This window comes from Macaca mulatta, chromosome 15, assembly GCF_049350105.2.
Source record: "Macaca mulatta isolate MMU2019108-1 chromosome 15, T2T-MMU8v2.0, whole genome shotgun sequence".
Taxonomy (NCBI): Eukaryota; Metazoa; Chordata; class Mammalia; order Primates; family Cercopithecidae; genus Macaca; species Macaca mulatta.
Genome location: NC_133420.1, coordinates 65,552,132 through 65,571,077, shown reverse-complemented (window position 1 = coordinate 65,571,077; position 18,946 = coordinate 65,552,132). Strand labels below are relative to the sequence as shown.

The 18,946-nt window shown below is 48.7% G+C and overlaps 1 protein-coding gene and 2 pseudogenes across 2 annotated transcripts in view; 1 reads left to right on the top strand and 2 right to left on the bottom strand.

Moving 5' to 3' along the window:
• The window catches only part of DCAF12 (DDB1 and CUL4 associated factor 12), a 39,433-nt gene extending 32,352 nt beyond the window's left edge, over positions 1 to 7,081 (bottom strand). Inside the window, exons 1-2 of one of the 2 annotated variants that reach the window (XM_015117537.3) lie at positions 5,995 to 7,081; positions 5,407 to 5,661 (exon numbers count right to left, since the gene is read on the bottom strand). In XM_015117537.3, the coding sequence (XP_014973023.3) occupies positions 5,407 to 5,661; positions 5,995 to 6,135 (396 nt within the window). In that variant the 5' untranslated portion in view covers positions 6,136 to 7,081. The remainder of the gene's footprint in view (positions 1 to 5,406; positions 5,662 to 5,994) is intronic. The other variant, XM_001098198.5, reaches the window with a different exon arrangement.
• A 6,236-nt stretch (positions 7,082 to 13,317) lies between these two features.
• On the bottom strand, positions 13,318 to 15,218 carry LOC708155 (inosine-5'-monophosphate dehydrogenase 1 pseudogene; annotated as a pseudogene).
• Positions 15,219 to 17,119: 1,901 nt separating this feature from the next.
• On the top strand, positions 17,120 to 17,927 carry LOC708254 (ferritin heavy chain pseudogene; annotated as a pseudogene).
• Positions 17,928 to 18,946: the final 1,019 nt, after the last annotated feature.

The following is an 18,946-nucleotide window of genomic DNA, read 5'->3' as shown; positions in this document are numbered from 1 at the left end:
GTTACAGTGAGCCAAGATCACGCCACTGCACTCCAGCCTAGGCAACACAGTAAGACTCGATTTCAAAACAAAGAAAAAGAAAAAAGAGAGAACAAAGCAACCCTGACATAACGGGTTAGCCTGATACTCTCAGGTAGGCCTTGGTATCCTAGTGTAAATAAATAATTTCAGAGAACATCAGCATCAGTCAAGGCCACTCTGTAACTGTGATAAAGACAAAAACAAGACCACTCTGTAATCATACCTGAACACAGACCAAAACAAGAACACTGGCCAGGCAAGGTGGTTCACGTCTGTAATCCCAGCACTTTGGGAGGCCGAGGTGGGTGGATCACCTGAGGTCAGGAGTTCGAGACCAGCCTGGCCAACATGGTAAAACCCTGTCTTTACTAAAACTATGAAAATTAGCTGTGCGTGGTGGCATGTGCCTATAGTCCCAGCCACTCGGGAGGCAGAGGTGAGAGAATCACTTGAACCTGGGAGACGGAGGCTGCAGTGAGCCAAGATCGTGCCACTGCATTCCAGCCTGAGCGATAGAGCGAGACTCCATCTCAAAAAACAAACAAACAAAAAACCCAAGAACACTGCCTAAACCACAAAAGATCAAATATCCCCTTAACCTTGCTAATATAAATGACAGTTTCATCTTTATCAATTATAGCTTTAATCTCCTTCTAGATAAGATTAAGATACCCAAACATAGAATTTGCCCCTGTTGTGACAGTATCCATCTGGAGCAAAGGGCTATATCCTTAAGCCTTCCCCCAAATCACGTGCAACAAGTCCCAGTGTTGTAACACCTTTCTGGCACTCTTACTGAGCGGTCCCTTGCTCCTCTATGGAGAAGGTTCTCCCAGGTACAACAAGCAACAACATCTGACTTGTTCTGCAACAAGAACAGTCCCTGATAGTCTTTGGCTGGAGAGTGTTGACAATGGGAAGTAAGAGTTCACGTCCAAAATTAAATACCTCCAACTGTGTAGATCATCACTCTGCTGATCACCATCCTTCTCCTCAAATCACACCCCACCCCTAACCCCTTCAAGAGTCCTCCTTTCGGCCAGGCACGGTGGCTCATGCCTGTAATTTCAGCACTTTGGGAAACCGAGACAGGTGGATCACGAGGTCAGACGATCAAGACCATCCTGGCCAACAGGGTGAAATCCCATCTTTACTAAAAATACAAAAATTAGCTGGGCGTGGTGGCATGTACCTGTAATCCCAGCTACTTGGGAGGCTGAGGTGGGAGAATCGCTTGAACCCAGGAGGCAGAGGTTACAGTGGGCTGAGATCGTGCCACTGCACTACAGCCTGGCGACATAACGAGACTCCGTCTCAAAAAAACAAAACAAAACAAAAAACAAAAATAAAGTCCTCCTTTCTTGATTTATTTTCTGTATTCTCCTGGTTTTCCTGAGTTCCCTGCTCCCCCGCAGCAGTTCTTCTTGCCCTGTAAATGTACATGTTTTCCAAGGTTCTCTCCTTAGCTTATCTGTCAGTATCAGTGGTTCTTAACCATTTTTGGCTCATAGTACTCTTTTTGAAAATCTAAGGACAAAAACTAAGAACTACTTCCCACACCACCCCCCCAAAATCTTGCCCAGAAAGTACACATATAATCAAAACTTTGCAATTTTAGGGAAAGTTTACACAACTCAAGCCAGGAATGCCTGCTCTCTACCCTCTTTCCCATGGTAATGTAACAATTTCAATAATTCCTTCTACATAAATGACTGCCAAATCACTAACTTCAATCCTTACTCTCTGCCAAACTTCAACTAATTGATGAAAAGGACAAAACCCAAATCCGTTCCTTAATATTCACTCTGCCATCTTTCCAGTTATATAGGTTCAAGACATTAGTATCTTTTTATTTATTTATTTATTTATTTTTATTTTTTAATTTTTTTAGACGGAGTCTTGTTCTGTTGCCCAGGCTGGAGTGGAATGGCGCAATCTCAGCTCACTGCAACCTCCACCTCCCGGGTTCAAGCGATTCTCCTGCCTCAGCCTCCCAAGTAGCTGGGATTACAGGCACCCACCATCATGCCCAGCTAATTTATTTGTACTTTTATAGAGACAGGGTTTCACCATGTTGGCCAAGCTGGTCTCGAACTCCTGACCTCCGGTGATCCGCCCGCCTTGGCCTTCCAAAGTGCTGGGATTACAAGTGTGAGCCACCTCACACTACCAAAGAAAATCTTTTTAACACTAGGCCCAAATTCCTACACGGCAACAGTTGGCTGATGTCAAGAATGTCTTCTGTAGTTCTTTGCAGCCCCTACTACTCCTTACTGTCTTGTGCCTAGCAAACTTTTCTTTTTTTTTTTTTTTTTTTTTGAGGCGGAGTCTCGCTCTGTCGCCCAGGCTGGAGTGCAGTGGCGCGATCTCGGCTCACTGCAAGCTCCGCCTCCCGGGTTCACGCCATTCTCCTGCCTCAGCCTCCCGAGTAGCTGGGACTACAGGCGCCGCCACCACGCCCGGCTAATTTTTTTGTATTTTTAGTGGAGACGGGGTTTCATTGTGTTAGCCAGGATGGTCTCGATCTCCTGACCTCGTGATCCGCCCGCCTCGGCCTCCCAAAGTGCTGGGATTACAGGCTTGAGCCACCGCGCCCGGCCTCAAACTTTTCTTTACTTAGCTTTTCTGTCTGGCTCCGCAGCCTATCTGAGTTTGCATAAGTCTAAACCACGAACATATACCTAACCCACCCCAGCTGCCAGACCCATGTTCTAATTAAGGTTATACCACCTCTAATTAAGTAGTTTTGTAAAAGTATGACTGTATTGTTAACAATGATAAAAACAACAGTTGGCTATCCTTGCTGTTACTGCTGTGCTAGCTGGGGCCAAGAAATTTGGGGATTGAATGACTGCCCCTAGTTTGATTGTTAGCCCACAGCACAGGGACATTCTACATCAAAACTTTACTATTGAGAATACAACATAATCTCTCCCACCTCTGAAATCTTCACACATTATCCAAATTTAAATAAGTTACAATTATTTAAATAATTTTCCTCTCTTCAAATTGTGGGAAAAGTTGATGGAATCATTTTTACTGCTACTAGTACTTCTAAATAAGTAAGATATTGCTCACTTAAGAGTATTTTCCAGATGCATGCAGATACTTTCGCAGCACCAGATTATTATCACTCCCATTTTGCAGATACAAAAACAAAAGCACAAATAAGGGAATCATTTGCCCAATGTCACAAAGTTCAGAGAAGAGCACTATTCCTAGTTCCCTGCTTTGGTTCTGGAAGCTAAGCAAAAACAAACAAATACTAACTATAAAATGCAAACAGCTCTCCTTGCCCCAAACACTAGGTTATGAGGACGCAGGAAGACAGAAAGAGGTAGGAATTAAGAGTAGGTTAAATTATTACTTATTATGCTCGCCTTCAAAATAGTGTCAATAAATTCAAGAAGCAAGAGGCGGCCGGGCGCGGTGGCTCAAGCCTGTAATCCCAGCACTTTGGGAGGCCGAGATGGGCGGATCACGAGGTCAGGAGATCGAGACCATCCTGGCTAACACGGTGAAACCCCGTCTCTACTAAGAAATACAAAAAATAGCCGGGCGAGGTGGCAGCGCCTGTAGTCCCAGCTACTCGGGAGGCTGAGGCCGGAGAATGGCGTGAACCCGGGAGGCGGAGCTTGCAGTGAGCTGAGATCCGGCCACTGCACTCCAGCCTGGGCTACAGAGCGAGACTCCGTCTCAAAAAAAAAAAAAAAAAAAAAAAAAAAAAAAAAAAAAAAAGAAGCAAGAGGCTGTGATTAATTCAGTTTACAATTCAGTAATATCTGCTAGGCTAAACACCATGATGCATGTGCGGTAAATGGAATGAACTCTTCCAAGCAGAAGACTCTTTTTCTACCCCAAGTGACAAGGATGACAGTTCTCAACCATGAGTGGGCAGCTGGAGAGACCAAGAAAAGGAAGTTCTGTGGAGGCTTGTTGCCACCACTTAGTTTTGAAAGGCTTCTGTGTAAGACAAGCGACTCTCAACAGAAGAGGAAACGAAAGGTTGGCCCCAGCCACCATGGTATTATTTCCTTCCTCAGAACTGTTTAAATTTTTGTCATGTCCTTTATAAACAGACCAACCACCATGGTATTATTTCCTTCCTTAAAACTGTTTAAATTTTTGCCTACGTCCTTTATAAACAGACACTTCTCCTAGTACTTAAGATTTTCTCTTTTTTTTTTTTTTTTTGGCGGAGTCTCGCTCTGTGGCCCAGGCTGGAGTGCAGTGGCCGGATCTCAGCTCACTGCAAGCTCCGCCTCCCGGGTTCACGCCATTCTCCTGCCTCAGCCTCCCGAGTAGCTGGGACTACAGGCGCCTGCTACCTCGCCCGGCTAGATTTTTGTATTTTTTAGTAGAGACGGGGTTTCACTGTGTTAGCCAGGATGGTCTTGATCTCCTGACCTCGTGATCCGCCCGTCTCGGCCTCCCAAAGTGCTGGGATTACAGGCTTGAGCCACCGCGCCCGGCCAAGATTTTCTTAATCTAGAGCAAGCTTCTCTCTTTTCATGATCCAAAATGTGTTTCAGTCCAGGGTCAATTTACTCACACATTATGACATTACTTGTCTATTCATACAGGGTGAGGTGAAAATGGAGGGAGGGCTGGGCGTAATCATTTCCCACCCCTAGGCCCTAGGCATTGCCTCTTTTTATTTGCCATTCTGACATGCCATTTATCTGACATGCTATTTGTGGACTCTGTTCCAAACATTTCTGCTCTTTGACTTATTTTATCGTGGCCTATAATTGGGTTGGTTACAAAGCTTACTGAGAAATTTTTCACTTCATTTATAACTGTCTTTCTAGTCACTCTTAAAAAGGCTACTTTCCAAAGAGCAAATGCTTATACCCTGAAATATACTACCAGACACACATTCCCTGCCTTCCTTATAGAAAATAGTTCATGTATTTCTCATATCTCAGTTTATTATACATTTTTAGATTCTATTCACTAAAAAACAGCCAAGTGTGCTATTTTAAATACTTCGACATATGTTCTTAGGCTGTTTTCACTATTATGTATCATGAATGATGCTCTGAGCATCATTATTTCTTAAGTCTTTCCTTTGAGGCCTATGGTTTAAAAACCAGCATAAAAAGATGAGGCAAAAACAAACAAACAACCCTCTAGAAGCAGCACATCCAGAGAGGGCCTAAAGAAATACACTCCTTTGAAGACTTACCAGAAAAGAAATGTATGAGTGAAAAAAGGAGCACAAAAAGAGAGGAAGAAGTCATCAACGGGAAAGAATGGAAAAGAGAGTAAGGCTGGTCCCTTCTAAAAGAAACAGATGGGAAAACTAGCAGCGAGAGGTTCTACAGCAAGTGGCACGATATATCCAGGACCTAGGGGAGAGGTCACAGCCCCCCAGACACTTACCGTGTTGCATTTTGTGCCACACACCACTTGCCTATGATTCAACCACTGAGATGCAAACACTTTATTAAGGGTCCCAAGGTGAAACTCTCTCTCCTTCAGGAGACTGGGAAGTTGCTGTGCTGCATAACCATGCAACACTCGAGAGTAGCTGGTTTCATTCTGTAGCCTGACTTCCCGGTTCTTCAAGTAGTATACTAAGGATCTCTTCACAGGAGGAAGTCTTTTCCTTTTGTGAAGCGTGTGATCCCAGCCAAACTGTGGAAACAACATTAGAAATCAGGGCTTTGGCTGCTCTTCTAACGAACGGATCCTGCTGTATTACAGAAGTCACCAACAACTCATAACTCATACTGCAGAATTTACAAACAACAGAAATACAAACACAAGAGAACAAGAATCTCAATCCAGAAAGTCGTTTAACTCTTCCAACATTAAAAAAAGTTGCTCAGAGTCAAACTTACCTATGTGAATTACAAGGGCTAAAAGTCAAGGGAATCAATGAAGAATAGAACAGGCTAAAAGGTTTACTAGACCTTTCAGGAGTGAAAGATTGAAGGAAATGAGAGGTCGAGTGATTCCCATACCAACCTGGGCTGCATCTCTGCCCAGCCCCCTTCTCCCTCTCAGTCTGCACTCCCACTGGAGCAGGTAAGATACAGTCCAAGGAGACAGACCTGAGCGCCAGGTCTTCCAGGGATGCATCATCAATGACCGTTCCTCTGTCATCATGCCCGCGCTCCAGGCAGTTGAAGAATTCGAAAAATCAACTACCAACGGGGTAGTAGGCCCCCGGGAAATCAGAGGCCATAACTATGTCCAAGAAGACCTTCCTTTCCAAAGGGGGCGGTATAGAGATGATACCTGGGAACTGTTGTTTCTTTTGGGGTCCAAACGCCAAAAAGCCCAGTTCAGGGTTGGGTATACATATAGGGAGACTCCTTCTTTCTTCGAGGAGGGACGCAATCATCCCAGCTTCCTAGGGTCCATTGAAGGTAGTGTTCACTCTACCAAAGTTGGTTTCCGATTCCCTTAACTTCGGTTTCCCCTTCCTCCAAAGCCAGGATTCTGGTTTCTTTTCAAGCCCTATCCACGGCTGCAGGCCTTCCGCGGATTATGTCCCATTGCTGAGTTCCCCTTTGGCTCCTCACCGCCCTGGCCTATCTGCCCTCCAGTTAACGAGGGTCCAGCCCTGACTCCACAAGCCCTGGCCCCATTCCTGTTTTGCCTCTGACTGCAGACCTTGGACCCCAATTCCTGTCGCAGGATCTGCGGACCCTAAACCCCTCTTGGTGCCTCGGCCTCACCACCTAGGTGCCGGCCTCTCAACCCTCACCTGCTGGCCCTGAGCGTCGCTCCCAGCTCCCGGCGAGGCGGGCGCTTTCCGCTTCCTGCTAACTGCTTTCCGGGCCATAGTGGGCAGCGCAGCCGCGGCCCCGCAGCCACATGGGGCGGGGGAAGAGAGGGATAGCAGGACGGCGGGTCATATACTGGGCCCCGGGGCCGCGCACCTTAGTGCGCCCGGCCCGGAAAATGGCCCGGACCCGGAGCGGCAGCAGAAAAAAGGCGGAAAGAAGGGAAAGAGAGAGGAAGGACTGGGGCCAGGAGAGGGAAGGTGAAGCGAGAACTAGAAGCTTTCCGACGGCAGAGCCTGGAAGGACGGCGAGCGATTAGAACCAAAACACCCCCTCCCCCTTGCCCGCGCGCCGTCACCCTTGCGCAGCCGCACTTTGGACAGCGTCGCCACGGAAACGCCGCCGGAAGGAGAGGGGCGGGATTTAGGGATTGGAAGAGACTTAGCTGCTGTTTCCCGGCCGCCGCCGGACCATTTTCGAAGGTCGTTTGGCAGCCGCTGGAATGGACGTGGACGAGCTGGGGCCGAGGGAATCGGGCTTCTGGCCGCCGACCTCCGACCCCAGCCCGCCTATCCGCAGGCACCCGGAAATGAGGACCACCAGCGCTGCTGGGGGAAGGAATCCCCCCCTAGTGCAGGCCTTTAGCCGGTAGCCGCTACCGGTTACCTCCCATCTGGCACGAAACGTTTCCCTGAATCTGCCACAAACCGTGCTCTGGCTCCAAGGGCTGGACAGGGGGGTGAGGGTTGGGACAGAAGCCGCCCCCACCCGTCAAAGTGAAGTCCAGTCAGGAAGCCAAGGCAGTGTGGCCAGACTTTCCCACCGCTGAGAACCTGCCCAGCACAACCAACCCAGGCCGACCCACGGGTCTCCGGCTACCCTCTTCCCACCCCTGGGTAGCCCTCAGGCTCCATTCTCCGCTCTGTCTCCTCCTGATCCTTTCTCCTGTCCGAACTGCTTCAGCCCCTCATCACCTTCCCCTTACGGTGCGACTTCACCATCCCCTTTAGATTTCCATGACCCGCCATCTAAATCACATGGTCTTTTGTGCTTTATGAAGTAGGCATCACGCTGTAACTTATCTGTCGCTGCCTGCCTTACTCTTGGATTCAGGTTGCGTCTCCATTAGGGCAGGTTAGGAATTCTGAACCACAGGAAAGAGTGGTCATTTTTGGCTTGCCAGTCCAGTTAGAGCTGGCGTTGGCCACCAAACAAGGGGGCTTCATCAGGATCACCCTTGCCAACATTTTTGGAAGATCCTGAAGGAATATGACTGCCAGCCTTCATTTTCCTCAAGCAAACAAACCCTCCGAGGAAGTAGGATGCTCTTGCTTGGGGCCGATTGCCCTCAGGCTGTGGTGCCCAATTACCTGCTGGTCCCTTCAGGCTTCAGGCCTCAGGCCTCATACCTCCAAGGAGCTCTGTTGGACCATCTGAAGTTCTGTCAACAAGGAGATTTGGATTTGTTTTCCAAGCTGAACCAAAGACCAGATTGAAGCAGGGTCTCCTGTCATCCCAAGTCGGCACTGCCACTAACCCCTAATGTCTTGGGAAAGGCAGCTCCATCTTATTTGGTCAGGCCTGTCCCTTTAGAGATATGCACATAGTGAGTGGGTCAGGAGTGGGTCAGCTTTCTTTTTTGAGTCTGTTCTAGTTCTGTCTTGCCCCGCAATGCTCTGGATAACCCAGGAGCCCTTGGGCAAGAGTCTGGAATCCTTTGAGAATCTCTCGGCTCAGATTGGGCTGGGCTGGGCTTGGATCCCAGTTTCCTCTGTTAGTGCCAAGAGGGGCACACTGGGAACTGCTGCAGGCTCTTACTCAAAGTTCCTTTACTTCATCTTCACATCCCAGGAACCATCCCCAAATGCACCTTATAGCAGAGCTCACCTTTTTTTTTTTTTTTTTTTGAGATGGATTCTTGCTCTGTAGCCTAGGCTGGAGTGCATTGGTATGATCTCGGCTCACTGCAACCTCTGCCTCCTGAGTTCAAGTGATTCTCCTACCTCAGCCTCCTGAGTAGCTCACATTACAGGCGCCTGCCACCCTTGCCCAGCTAACTTTTTTTTTTTTTTGAGATGGAGCTGGCATGTTTTGATTGGTAAGTGAAGGCAATAAGTAAAACTATTTCTGAGAGTCACAGTAGGCTGTTTTAACAGGTATTAGATAAAACTGCTTTCAGATTACAGCAGGCAGTTTCAGCAGTGAGGCTCACTAAGAATGCCATTCTTGGAGTAAAGTTACGTGCCCTGAGTACTTTTTCCCCCAGTCACTCTACTACTTTATTATCATTATTATTTTATTATTTTACTTTTTAGACAGGGTCTTGCTCTGTCGTCCTGGCTGGAGTCCAGTGGCACGATTTCAGCTCACTGCAACCTTCGCCTCCTGGGTTCAAGCGATCCTCCCGCCTCAGCTTCCCAAGTAGGTGGGACTACAGGCATGCGCCACCAGGCCTGGTTAATTTTTGTATTTTTAGTAGGGACGGGGTTTCACTGTGTTGGCCAGGCTGGTCTCAAACTCCTGACCTCAGGTGATTGGCCCAACTTGGCCTCCCAAAGTGCTGGGATTACAGGCGTGAGCCAGCGCACCCGGCCTGCAGTTTTTGAAAGCAATTGTGAATTAAATTTCCAAAATGGACTTTCATTCTGTGTTGTTTGCATAGAAATGGTGAGCTCTTGGCCAGGCACAGTGACTCATGCCTGTAATCCTAGCACTTTGGGAGGCTGAGGTGGGCGGATCACCTGAGGTCAGGATTCTGAGACCAGCCTGGCCAACATGGCAAAACCCCATCTCTACTAAACATACAAAAATTAGTGGGCAACCATCCTGGCTAACATGGTGAAACCCCGCCTCTACTAAAAATACAAAAATTTAGCTGGGCATGGTGGCAGGCGCCTGTAGTCCCAGCTACTCGGGAAGCTGAGCCAGGAGAATGGCTTGAACCCAGGAGACTGAGGCTTCAGTAAGCCAAGATCGAGCCACTGCACTCCAGCCTGGGCAACAGAACGAGATCCCGTCTCAAAAAAAAAAAAAAAAAAAAAAAAAAAAAAAAAAAAGAAAGGAAAAAGAAATCAAACACCACGCTGCTGGGCATGGGGCTCACCCCTGTAATCCCAGCACTTTGGGAAGCTGAGGCAGGTAAATTGCTTGAACTCAGGAGTTTGAGACCAGCATGGGCAACATAGGAAAATCCTGTCTCTATAGAAACATACAAAAATTAGCTGGGTTGGGTGGCATGCGCCTGTAGTCCCAGCTACTTCGGAGTTGGGAGGCTAAGGTGGGAGGATAACTTGAGCCCAGAGGGTGGAGGTTGCAGGTGGAAAGCCAATATCATACCACTGCACTTCAGCCTGGGAGATCCAGACCCCATCTCCAAAAAAAATCAAACACAAAGCAGTAATTCCTTTTTTTATTTTTATTTTTTGAGGGACAAGTTCTCGCTTTTTTGCCCAGGCTGGAGTGCAGTGGCATGGCATGCGTGTGCCACCACACCCAGTTTATTATTTTTTTTTTTTGTAGAGACGGAGTCTCGCCTTGTTTCCCAGGCTGGTTTTGAACTCCTAGGCTTAAGCGATCCTCCCGCCTTGGCCTCCCAAAGTACTGGGATTACAGGTATGAGACACTGAGCCCAACCAAAGCAGTAATTCCTAAATGTAATTAGTAAATGCCTAATTTCATGTTTATGAAGTATGAAAACAGGTACAACTGATCCACGGTAAGAGAAGTCAGTCATTACCCTTAAGCAGGATTACTAACTGGCGGGGGACCTCAGGGAGCCTTCTGAGGTTCTGGAAATTTCTTTTTTTTCTTTGTGAGACAGAGTCTCACTTTCCTGCCCAGGTTGGGGTGCAGCAGCACGATCTCAGCTCACTGCAACCTCTGCCTTCCGGGTTCAAGTGATTCCCTTGCCTCAGCCTCCCAAGTAGCTGGGACTACTGGCTTGCACCACCACACCTGGCTGATTTTTGTATTTTTGGTAGAGATGGGGTTTCACCATGTTGGCCAGGTTGGTCTCAAACTCCTGACCTCAGGTGATCCACCCACCTCAGCTTCCCAAAGTGCTGGGGTTACAGGCATCAGCCACCACACCTGGCCTGGACATTTCTTTTTTTTTTTTGTGAGACAGAGTCTCACTTCATCACCTAGGCTGGGTGCAATGGCGCAATCTCAGCTCTCTGCAACCTATGCTTCCCGGGTTCAAGCGATTCTTCTGCCTGAGCCTCCTGAGTAGCTGGGATTACAGGCGCCCCCCACCACGCCTGGCTGATTTTTTTGGTATTTTTAGTAAAGACGGGGTTTCTCCATGTTGGTCAGGATGGTCTCGAACTCCCGACCTCAGGTGATCCGCCCCCCTCGGCCTCCCAAAGTGCTGGGATTACAGGCATGAACCACCGCGCCCAGCCCTAATTTTTGTATTTTTAGTAGAGACAGGGTTTCCCCATGTTTGCCAGGCTTGTCTCGAACTCCTGACCTCAAGTCATCCGCATGCCTTGGCCTCCCAAAGTGCTGATATTACAGGCGTGAGCCACAGTGTCTGGCTCTCAAACTATACTATTTTGTAGCCTCAAATAAAAACCCCAACAGTTCCAATCTTCTCTAACCCCACTCCTCCAATTCAATTCTTGTAACCATTTCATCACAGTGCAATGTGCTGCTAGAGGCTCATTAATGGACTCGCACCTGTTACCTTCTCTTGCCTTGGTCTTGGCAGGAATAATAAACAATAGGAAATACTATAAAGTGCTTTGGGCAAACTAAATTGTGTTATACTTGCTTAGTAACAATATTTTCTTTTGTTTATTTGCATAGGTTTCCAGGAACAAACAAAGCAGATGTTAATACAATTCCCTGTTTGACTCTACCCTTCATGTGTTGGAGGTAATTAACCATCTTTGGGGCAAGTAAGAGCTCAGGAGGAAAGTATTTCTGTTAGGAAAAAGGATTTTGGATTTTAATTCATACGAACATAATAAAAACATAGCAAGGAAAGAGACCCGGGGTACATAGGACACAAATGAACACAGATGGAAAGCGCGCAAAAACGGCTCTCTGATGACATAGAGATGTTGGAGGTCTCTGAGGCATGGAATCGTAATTACTTCACTCACTGTGGAAATATTTTTCAGATCCTGGGCCTAGGTTATTAAAAGTGGAAGATATAGGGCCGGGCGCGGTGGCTCAAGCCTGTAATCCCAGCACTTTGGGAGGCCGAGATGGGCGGATCACGAGGTCAGGAGATCGAGAGACGATCCCGGCTAACACGGTGAAACCCCGTCTCTACTAAAAAATACAAAAAAATAGCCGGGCGAGGTGGCGGGCGCCTGTAGTCCTAGCTACTCGGGAGGCTGAGGCAGGAGAATGGCGTAAACCCGGGAGGCGGAGCTTGCAGTGAGCTGAGATCCGGCCACTGCACTCCAGCCTGGGTGACAGAGCAAGACTCCGTCTCAAAAAAAAAAAAAAAAAAAAAAAGTGGAAGATATAGGCCAGGCGAGGTGGCTCACACCTGTAATCCCAGCACTTTGGGAGACTAAGGCGGATGGATCACTTGAGGTCAGGAGTTTGAGACCAGCCTGGCCAACATGGTGAAACCTCGCCTCTACTAAAAATACAAAAATTAGCTGGGCATGGTGGCGGATGCCTGTAATCCCAGCTACTCAGGAGGCTGAGGCAGGAGAATCTCTTGAACCTGGGAGGCGGAGGTTGCAGTGAGTTGAGATTGTGCCCCTACACTCTGGGCAACAGAGTGAGACTGTCTCAAAAAAAAAAAAAAAAAAAGGGAGATATGGAGAGACAGCTCATGTCTTAAACTCATAGTTTTAAAGAAAACTAAGGCCAAAAATGACAAGTCATGCAACCAGACGAGAGATAAGCCAGAGCTGGAACCCATGAACTCTGGTCTACATAATTTTCTTTTCTTTTCTCCCTTCTTTCCTTCCTTCCTTCCTTCCTTCCTTCCTTCCTTCCTTCCTTTTTTTTTCTTTTTGGCTTTGAGACCTGCTTGATTTATTCCAATTATTTAATACACAATGATGCAACTGTGATCCCAAAGTATGCAAAGTTAAAGCCTTCAACTGCAGCTGAGGAGAGGGCAGGAATGGTTCACTGGGGACGGTGATAAGTCAGGAATGACAGGCAGGTGGCCATGACCAGGGCAGACCCCTCCCCAGGGCCAGGGACAGGGGAGTGGCCTGAGGAGCAGGACCCAAGGGTAGCCCAGGGCCAGGGAAGGGGGCAGAGACCTCCCCTTGGCCTAGGTCAGGAGCTCAGAAGTGCTACATGGCTGAGGGGGCAGCGGCTCAGGAAGGGCCAGAGGCAGGGCCAGGAGAGCACCATTTTCTGGGGGGCTGGGGGCAGGGAGGTGCCCTACAGGAGAAGCCAGGAGGGGCTGCCTGCCCCGGGATGAGGGCTGGGCTGGAGCAGGCTGCAGCAAGAAAGACCTGAGGCAGGCACAGGGCCTGAGAACCCAGCTGGCTGGGCTTAGGGGGCTCCCAGGGCAGCCTGGCCCAGGGAGCAGTCCTGACTCTGCAGGGGATCCCCAGCGAGGGCCTGCAGACCCCTCAGGGCCTCCCCTGCTCTTTCCCTGGAAAGGAGCTGGGGAACCCATAGTGCAAATCTGCAGACCACTCAGTTATGGAGGGAGGCTGTGCCTGAAGGGGTACACTGGGGTGCGCCCCCTCCACCACCTTGGCCTCCACTGTTGTCCTCAGTACAGCTGCTTCTCCTAAAAGTGCAGACCATGGACGCCACCCTTGATCTGGGCTGACATGATCCGCTTCTCAAACTTGAGCTCTCCTGAGTACATCATGGACGGAGGGACAGACAGGCTGTGGGCCCCGACATCCTGGCAGCCATGCTGGATGCCCACTATGAGGTAGGGCATGAACTTCTGAATGGACCCTTTGTCCTGGATGGAGCCCTAGACACCCTACGTGATCTTCACCTTATCCTCCTCGCTGAAGTATCATTTCTGGCTGCTGCTGCTCTTCTCCATGGCATCCAGTGAGCCCATGCCCTGGTACTTCTTGAGCCACACCCCTTCTGAGAAGAAGTACTCACCAGGGGCCTCCATGGTGGCGGCCAGCAGGGAGCCCATCATCACTGTCGAGGCTCCAAGGGCTGGGGCCTTGACCATGTGCCTCACGGTCTGGATGCCTCCATAGGCTACGATGGGCACACCAAAGTGCCAGGCATACTTGGTCACCTTGTACACAGCAGTGCCCTGGGGCCGACCGCAAGCCATCACTTCCGAGGTGATGCAGATGGAGCCACAGCCCATGCCCACGCACAGCCGGTCCACACCATCATCAATCAGGTTCTTGACCTGGCCTGCTGTCACCATGTTTCCCCCAATCACCTGGAGGTGGGGGTACTTCTGTTTGATGTCATGCACCATGGTGATCTGATACACCGAGTTCCCTTGGGATGAGTCCACGACTATGACGTCGATGCCCGCCTGGGTGAGCAGGTCCAGGTGATATTTGTCATCCTCACAGGTGCCCACAGCTGCCCCGCACAGCAGCTGCTTGTGGGAATCCTTGGAGGCCAGAGGGTAGTCTTGGTTCTTCTTCAGGTCAGTGCCAGTGATAATGGCCACCAGCTCATCACGATCATTGACGAAAGACAGCTTCCCTTTCTTGCTGCGCTGCAGGATCTCATTTGCCTCTTTCAACGTCTCACCTGCTGGAGCCACCACAGCTCAATCCTTGGCATCATCACCTCACTAAGGAGGGTGGTATGGTCCTTCTCAGCAAGAAAGTTGGTATTTTGGGAGGTGACGATGCCCTCCAGCTTGCTGCCCATGGTGCCCGTCTCAGTGATGGGGATGCCAGAGAAGCCATGCCACATCTTGGCCTCCAGCACATCACCCACAGTGTGCGAGGGGCTCAGCGCCACGGGGTCCGTGATGAAGCCCTGTTCAAACTTCTTAACCTTACGCAGCTCCTTGACCTGGAACTCTGGGGTGCAGTTGTGGTGGATGAAACCAATATCTCCCATCAGAGCAATCACGATGGCCATGTCAGCCTCTGTCACAGTGTCCATGGGGGAGGAGATCAGCGGTGTCTTCAGCGTGATCTTCCGGGTGAGGGCTGAGGTCAGGTCCACCTCATCAGCTGTGAAGTGTATGAATCCTGGGAGAATCAGGAAGTCATGGTAGGTGAGACTGTGGGCGCTGGCGAAGAGCTGCTGCGCTGTGAGCCTGTCCTCGAGCAGGTAGCCAGTGTGCGGCTGATCAGGTAGTCCACCATGCTGCCGCCAGACCATGCGACCCGACAGAAACACCCCCTGGGCCACCTGCCGCTGCGGCTGCTGATGCCGCGCCCCTGCCATGCTGCCACCGCGGCCTTGAGAGCAGGGTCTGTGGCCCAAGCTGGAGGGCAGTGGTATGATCTCGGCTCACTGCAACCTTTGCCTCTTGGGCTCAAGCCATCCTCCCACCTCAGCTTCATAAGTAGCTGGGACTACAGGTGCATGCCACCATGCCCGCCTAATTTTTGTATTTTTTGTAGAGATGGGGTTTCACCATGTTGCACAGGCTGGTCTTGAACTCCTGAGCTCAAGTGATCTATATGCCTTGGCCTCCCTAGGTGCTGGGATTACAGGCGTGAGTCACCATGCCAGGCCCATAATTTTCAACACTACTACTAGATTAAATATCTGGGTCCAGTTGAAGTTGCAAGTAGTAGTTATTTTAGCATTTCCCTTGTACTCTCATGTTTTCTCTGTATTCAGAACCTGAAATGTTTTATCCAGAACATCTACTACTTTGACAGCAGAGATTCTATTTCTATATGTTATGTATAATTTGGCATACATTGATAGAATTTGTGCTAAGTACAGTACAGACAATTTCTGGTTTTTTTAATTTATTTATTTAGAGACAGGGTCTCACTATGTTGTCCAGGCTGGACTCACAACTCAAGGGATCCGTCTGCCTCAGCCTCCACATTAGTTGACACTACAGGTGCGAGCCATCATTCTCAGTACAATTTCCAATCATTCATTAATTGATCACAGAGTTTGTAAAGTTTCGAGTCCTTGTTTTCTGTTGCTCCTGCCTGTTAAGCAATCTTACTTTTATTTGTAACCTTAATAAGATAAGAAAATAGGCCGGGCGCGGTGGCTCAAGCCTGTAATCCCAGCACTTTGGGAGGCCGAGACGGGCGGATCACGAGGTCAGCAGATCGAGACCATCCTGGCTAACCCAGTGAAACCCCGTCTCTACTAAAAAATACAAAAAACTAGCCAGGTGAGGTGGCGGGCACCTGTAGTCCCAGCTACTCGGGAGGCTGAGGCAGGAGAATGGCGTAAACCTGGGAGGCGGAGCTTGCAGTGAGCCAAGATCCAGCCACTGCACTCCAGCCTGGGCAACAGAGCGAGACTCCGTCTCAAAAAAAAAAAAAAAAAAAAAAAAAGATAAGAAAATAAAGGAAGAGACAAAACTTTTCTACTTAATAAGATCAAGTAATTTATTTATTTATTTTTTTGAGATGGAGTCTCACTCTTGTCACCCAGGCTGGAGTGCAATGGTGTGATCTCGGCTCACTGCAACCCCCTACCTCTCAACTTCAAGCAATTTTCCTGCCTCAGCCTCCCGAGTAGCTGGGATTACAGGCGTCCGCCACCAAATCCCGCTAGTTTTTGTATTTTTGGTAGAAACGGGGTTTCACCATGTTGGCCAGGCTTGTCTCAAACTTCTGACCTCAAGTCATCCATCTGTCTTGACCTCCCAAAGTGCTGGGATTACAGGCATGAGTCACTGCGCCTAGCCAAGAAATTTATTTTTAAAAAATCCGCTGGACAAGGTGGCTCATGCCTGTAAATCCAGCACTTTGGGAGACTGAGGCAGGTGATCACTTGAGGTCATGAGTTTGAGACCAGCCTGGCCAACATGGTGAAACCCCGTCTCTACTAAAAATACAAGAACTAGCTGGGCATGGTGGCAGGCACCTGTAATCCCAGCTACTAGGGAGGCTGAGGCAGGAGAATCACTTGAACCCGGGAGGTAGAGGTTGCAGTGAGCCGAGATCGTGCCACTGCACTCCAGCCTGGGCAACAGAGCAAGACTCCATCTCAAAAAATAAATAAATAAAATAAAACAAAAATAAAAAATAAGAGACAAATAGCTAATTGGAAGAAAAACAATGTACCTCATCCTACTCACGCTATCTTCCTACCGCCTTCATCCATTTCTGAAATGACTAATGTGGGGTTATATATAAATATAAAAATTGTACACAAATATTACCTACCAATTTTGTTGAGGAGTCTTCCATCAGTCATATTTTTTGACTCAAATACAACACGATCTTGGCATAAAAACAAACACATAGGCCAGACGTTCTTTGCGGAGAGTCATCGGGGTTTCCTGCTTCAACAGTGCTTGGACGGAACCGGCGCTGGTCCTCCATCCCGGCCGGCCGCCCGTAGCCAGCCCTCAGTCACCTCTTCACCGCGCCCTCGGATCGCCCCAAGGCCCCCGCTGCCGCTCCAGCGCCGCGCAGCCACCGCCGCCACCGCCGCCTGTCCTTAGCCTCCGCCATGACGACCGCGTCCACCTCGCAGGTGCGCCAGAACTACCACCAGGACTCAAAGGCCGCCATCAACCGCCAGATCAACCTGGAGCTCTACGCTTCCTGCGTTTACCTGTCCATGTCCTACTACTTTGACCGCGATGATGTGGCTTTGAAGAACTTTGCCAAATACTTTCTTCACCAATCTCATGAGGAAAGGGAACATGCCAAGAACTGATGAAGCTGCAGAACCAAGGAGGTGGCCGAATCTTCCTTCAGGATATCAAGAAACCAGACTATGACGACTGGGAGAGCGGGCTGAATGCGATGGAGTGTGCGTTACATTTGGAAAGAAATGTGAATCAGTCACTACTGGAACTGCACAAACTGGCCACTGACAAAAATGACCCCCATTTGTGTGACTTCATTGAGACACATTACCTGAATGAGCAGGTGAAAGCCACCAAAGAATTGGGTGACCACGTGACCAATTTGCGCAGGATGGGAGCACCCGAATCTGGCTTGGCAGAGTATCTCTTTGACAAGCACACCCTGGGAGACAGCGATAATGAAAGCTAAGCCTCAGGCTAATTTCCCCATAGCCATGGGGTGAATTCCCTGGTCATCAAGGCAGTGCATGCATGTTGGGGTTTCCTTTACCTTTTCTGTAAGTTGTACCTGAACATCCACTTAAGTTCTTTGATTTGTACCATTCGTTCAAATAAAGAAATTTGGTACCCCCCCACCAAAAAAAAAAAAAAGAAAAAAACACACACACACAGGCATCAACTAATGATAGAAAAATAAAATGGCTTACAAAATGGAACAAATATTTTCTAAAAATTATTAGACTATTAGACAACATTTTTCCTCTGATCACAAATGTCCAGAAATGTCTTTAAAGACCATTATCAGCCGGTGGTGGCTCATGCCTGTAATCCCAGCACTTTGGGAGACCGAGGCAGGCAGATCAGTTGAGGCTAGGAGTTTACAGCCAGCCCAGGCAACATGGTGAAACCCTGTTACTACAAAAAAATACAAAAAGTAGCCAGGTGTGGTGGTGTGCACTTGTAGTCCCAGCTAATGGGGGTGGGGCTGAGGTTAGAGGGTTTTTAGAGCCCAGGAGGTGCAGTTTGCAGTGAGAGGAGATCCTGTCTCAAAACAATAACCAAAAACCATTTCCAAGAAATAAACGCAATAAATATTGTGATGTTCCTTCACTGTGTGTGTATTCTTACCACCTATTTGTGTATTTATTGAAATAAAATGGCACACACAAATTTTTTCCTGTTGGTTTTTTGTTTGTTTGTTTGTTCATTTGTTTTCTGAGACAGAGTCTTGCTCTATTGCCCAGGCTGGAGTGCAATGGTGTGATCTTGGCTCACTGCAACCTCTGCCTCCTGACCTCAAGCAATTCTCCTGCCTCATCCTCCCAAGTAGTTGGGATTACAGGTGCCCACCACCATGCCTGGCTAATCTTGGTATTTTTAGTAGAGATGGGGTTTCACCGTGTTGGCTAGGCTGGTTTTGAACTCCTGACCTCAAATGATCCACCCGCCTCAGCCTCCCAAAGTGCTGGGATTACAGGCGTGAGCCACCGCGCCTGGCCCTTATTGTTTAAATATAGTAATTTTGTGAGAACTTATCTATTTTATTTTTGTGTTTATTAAAAACATT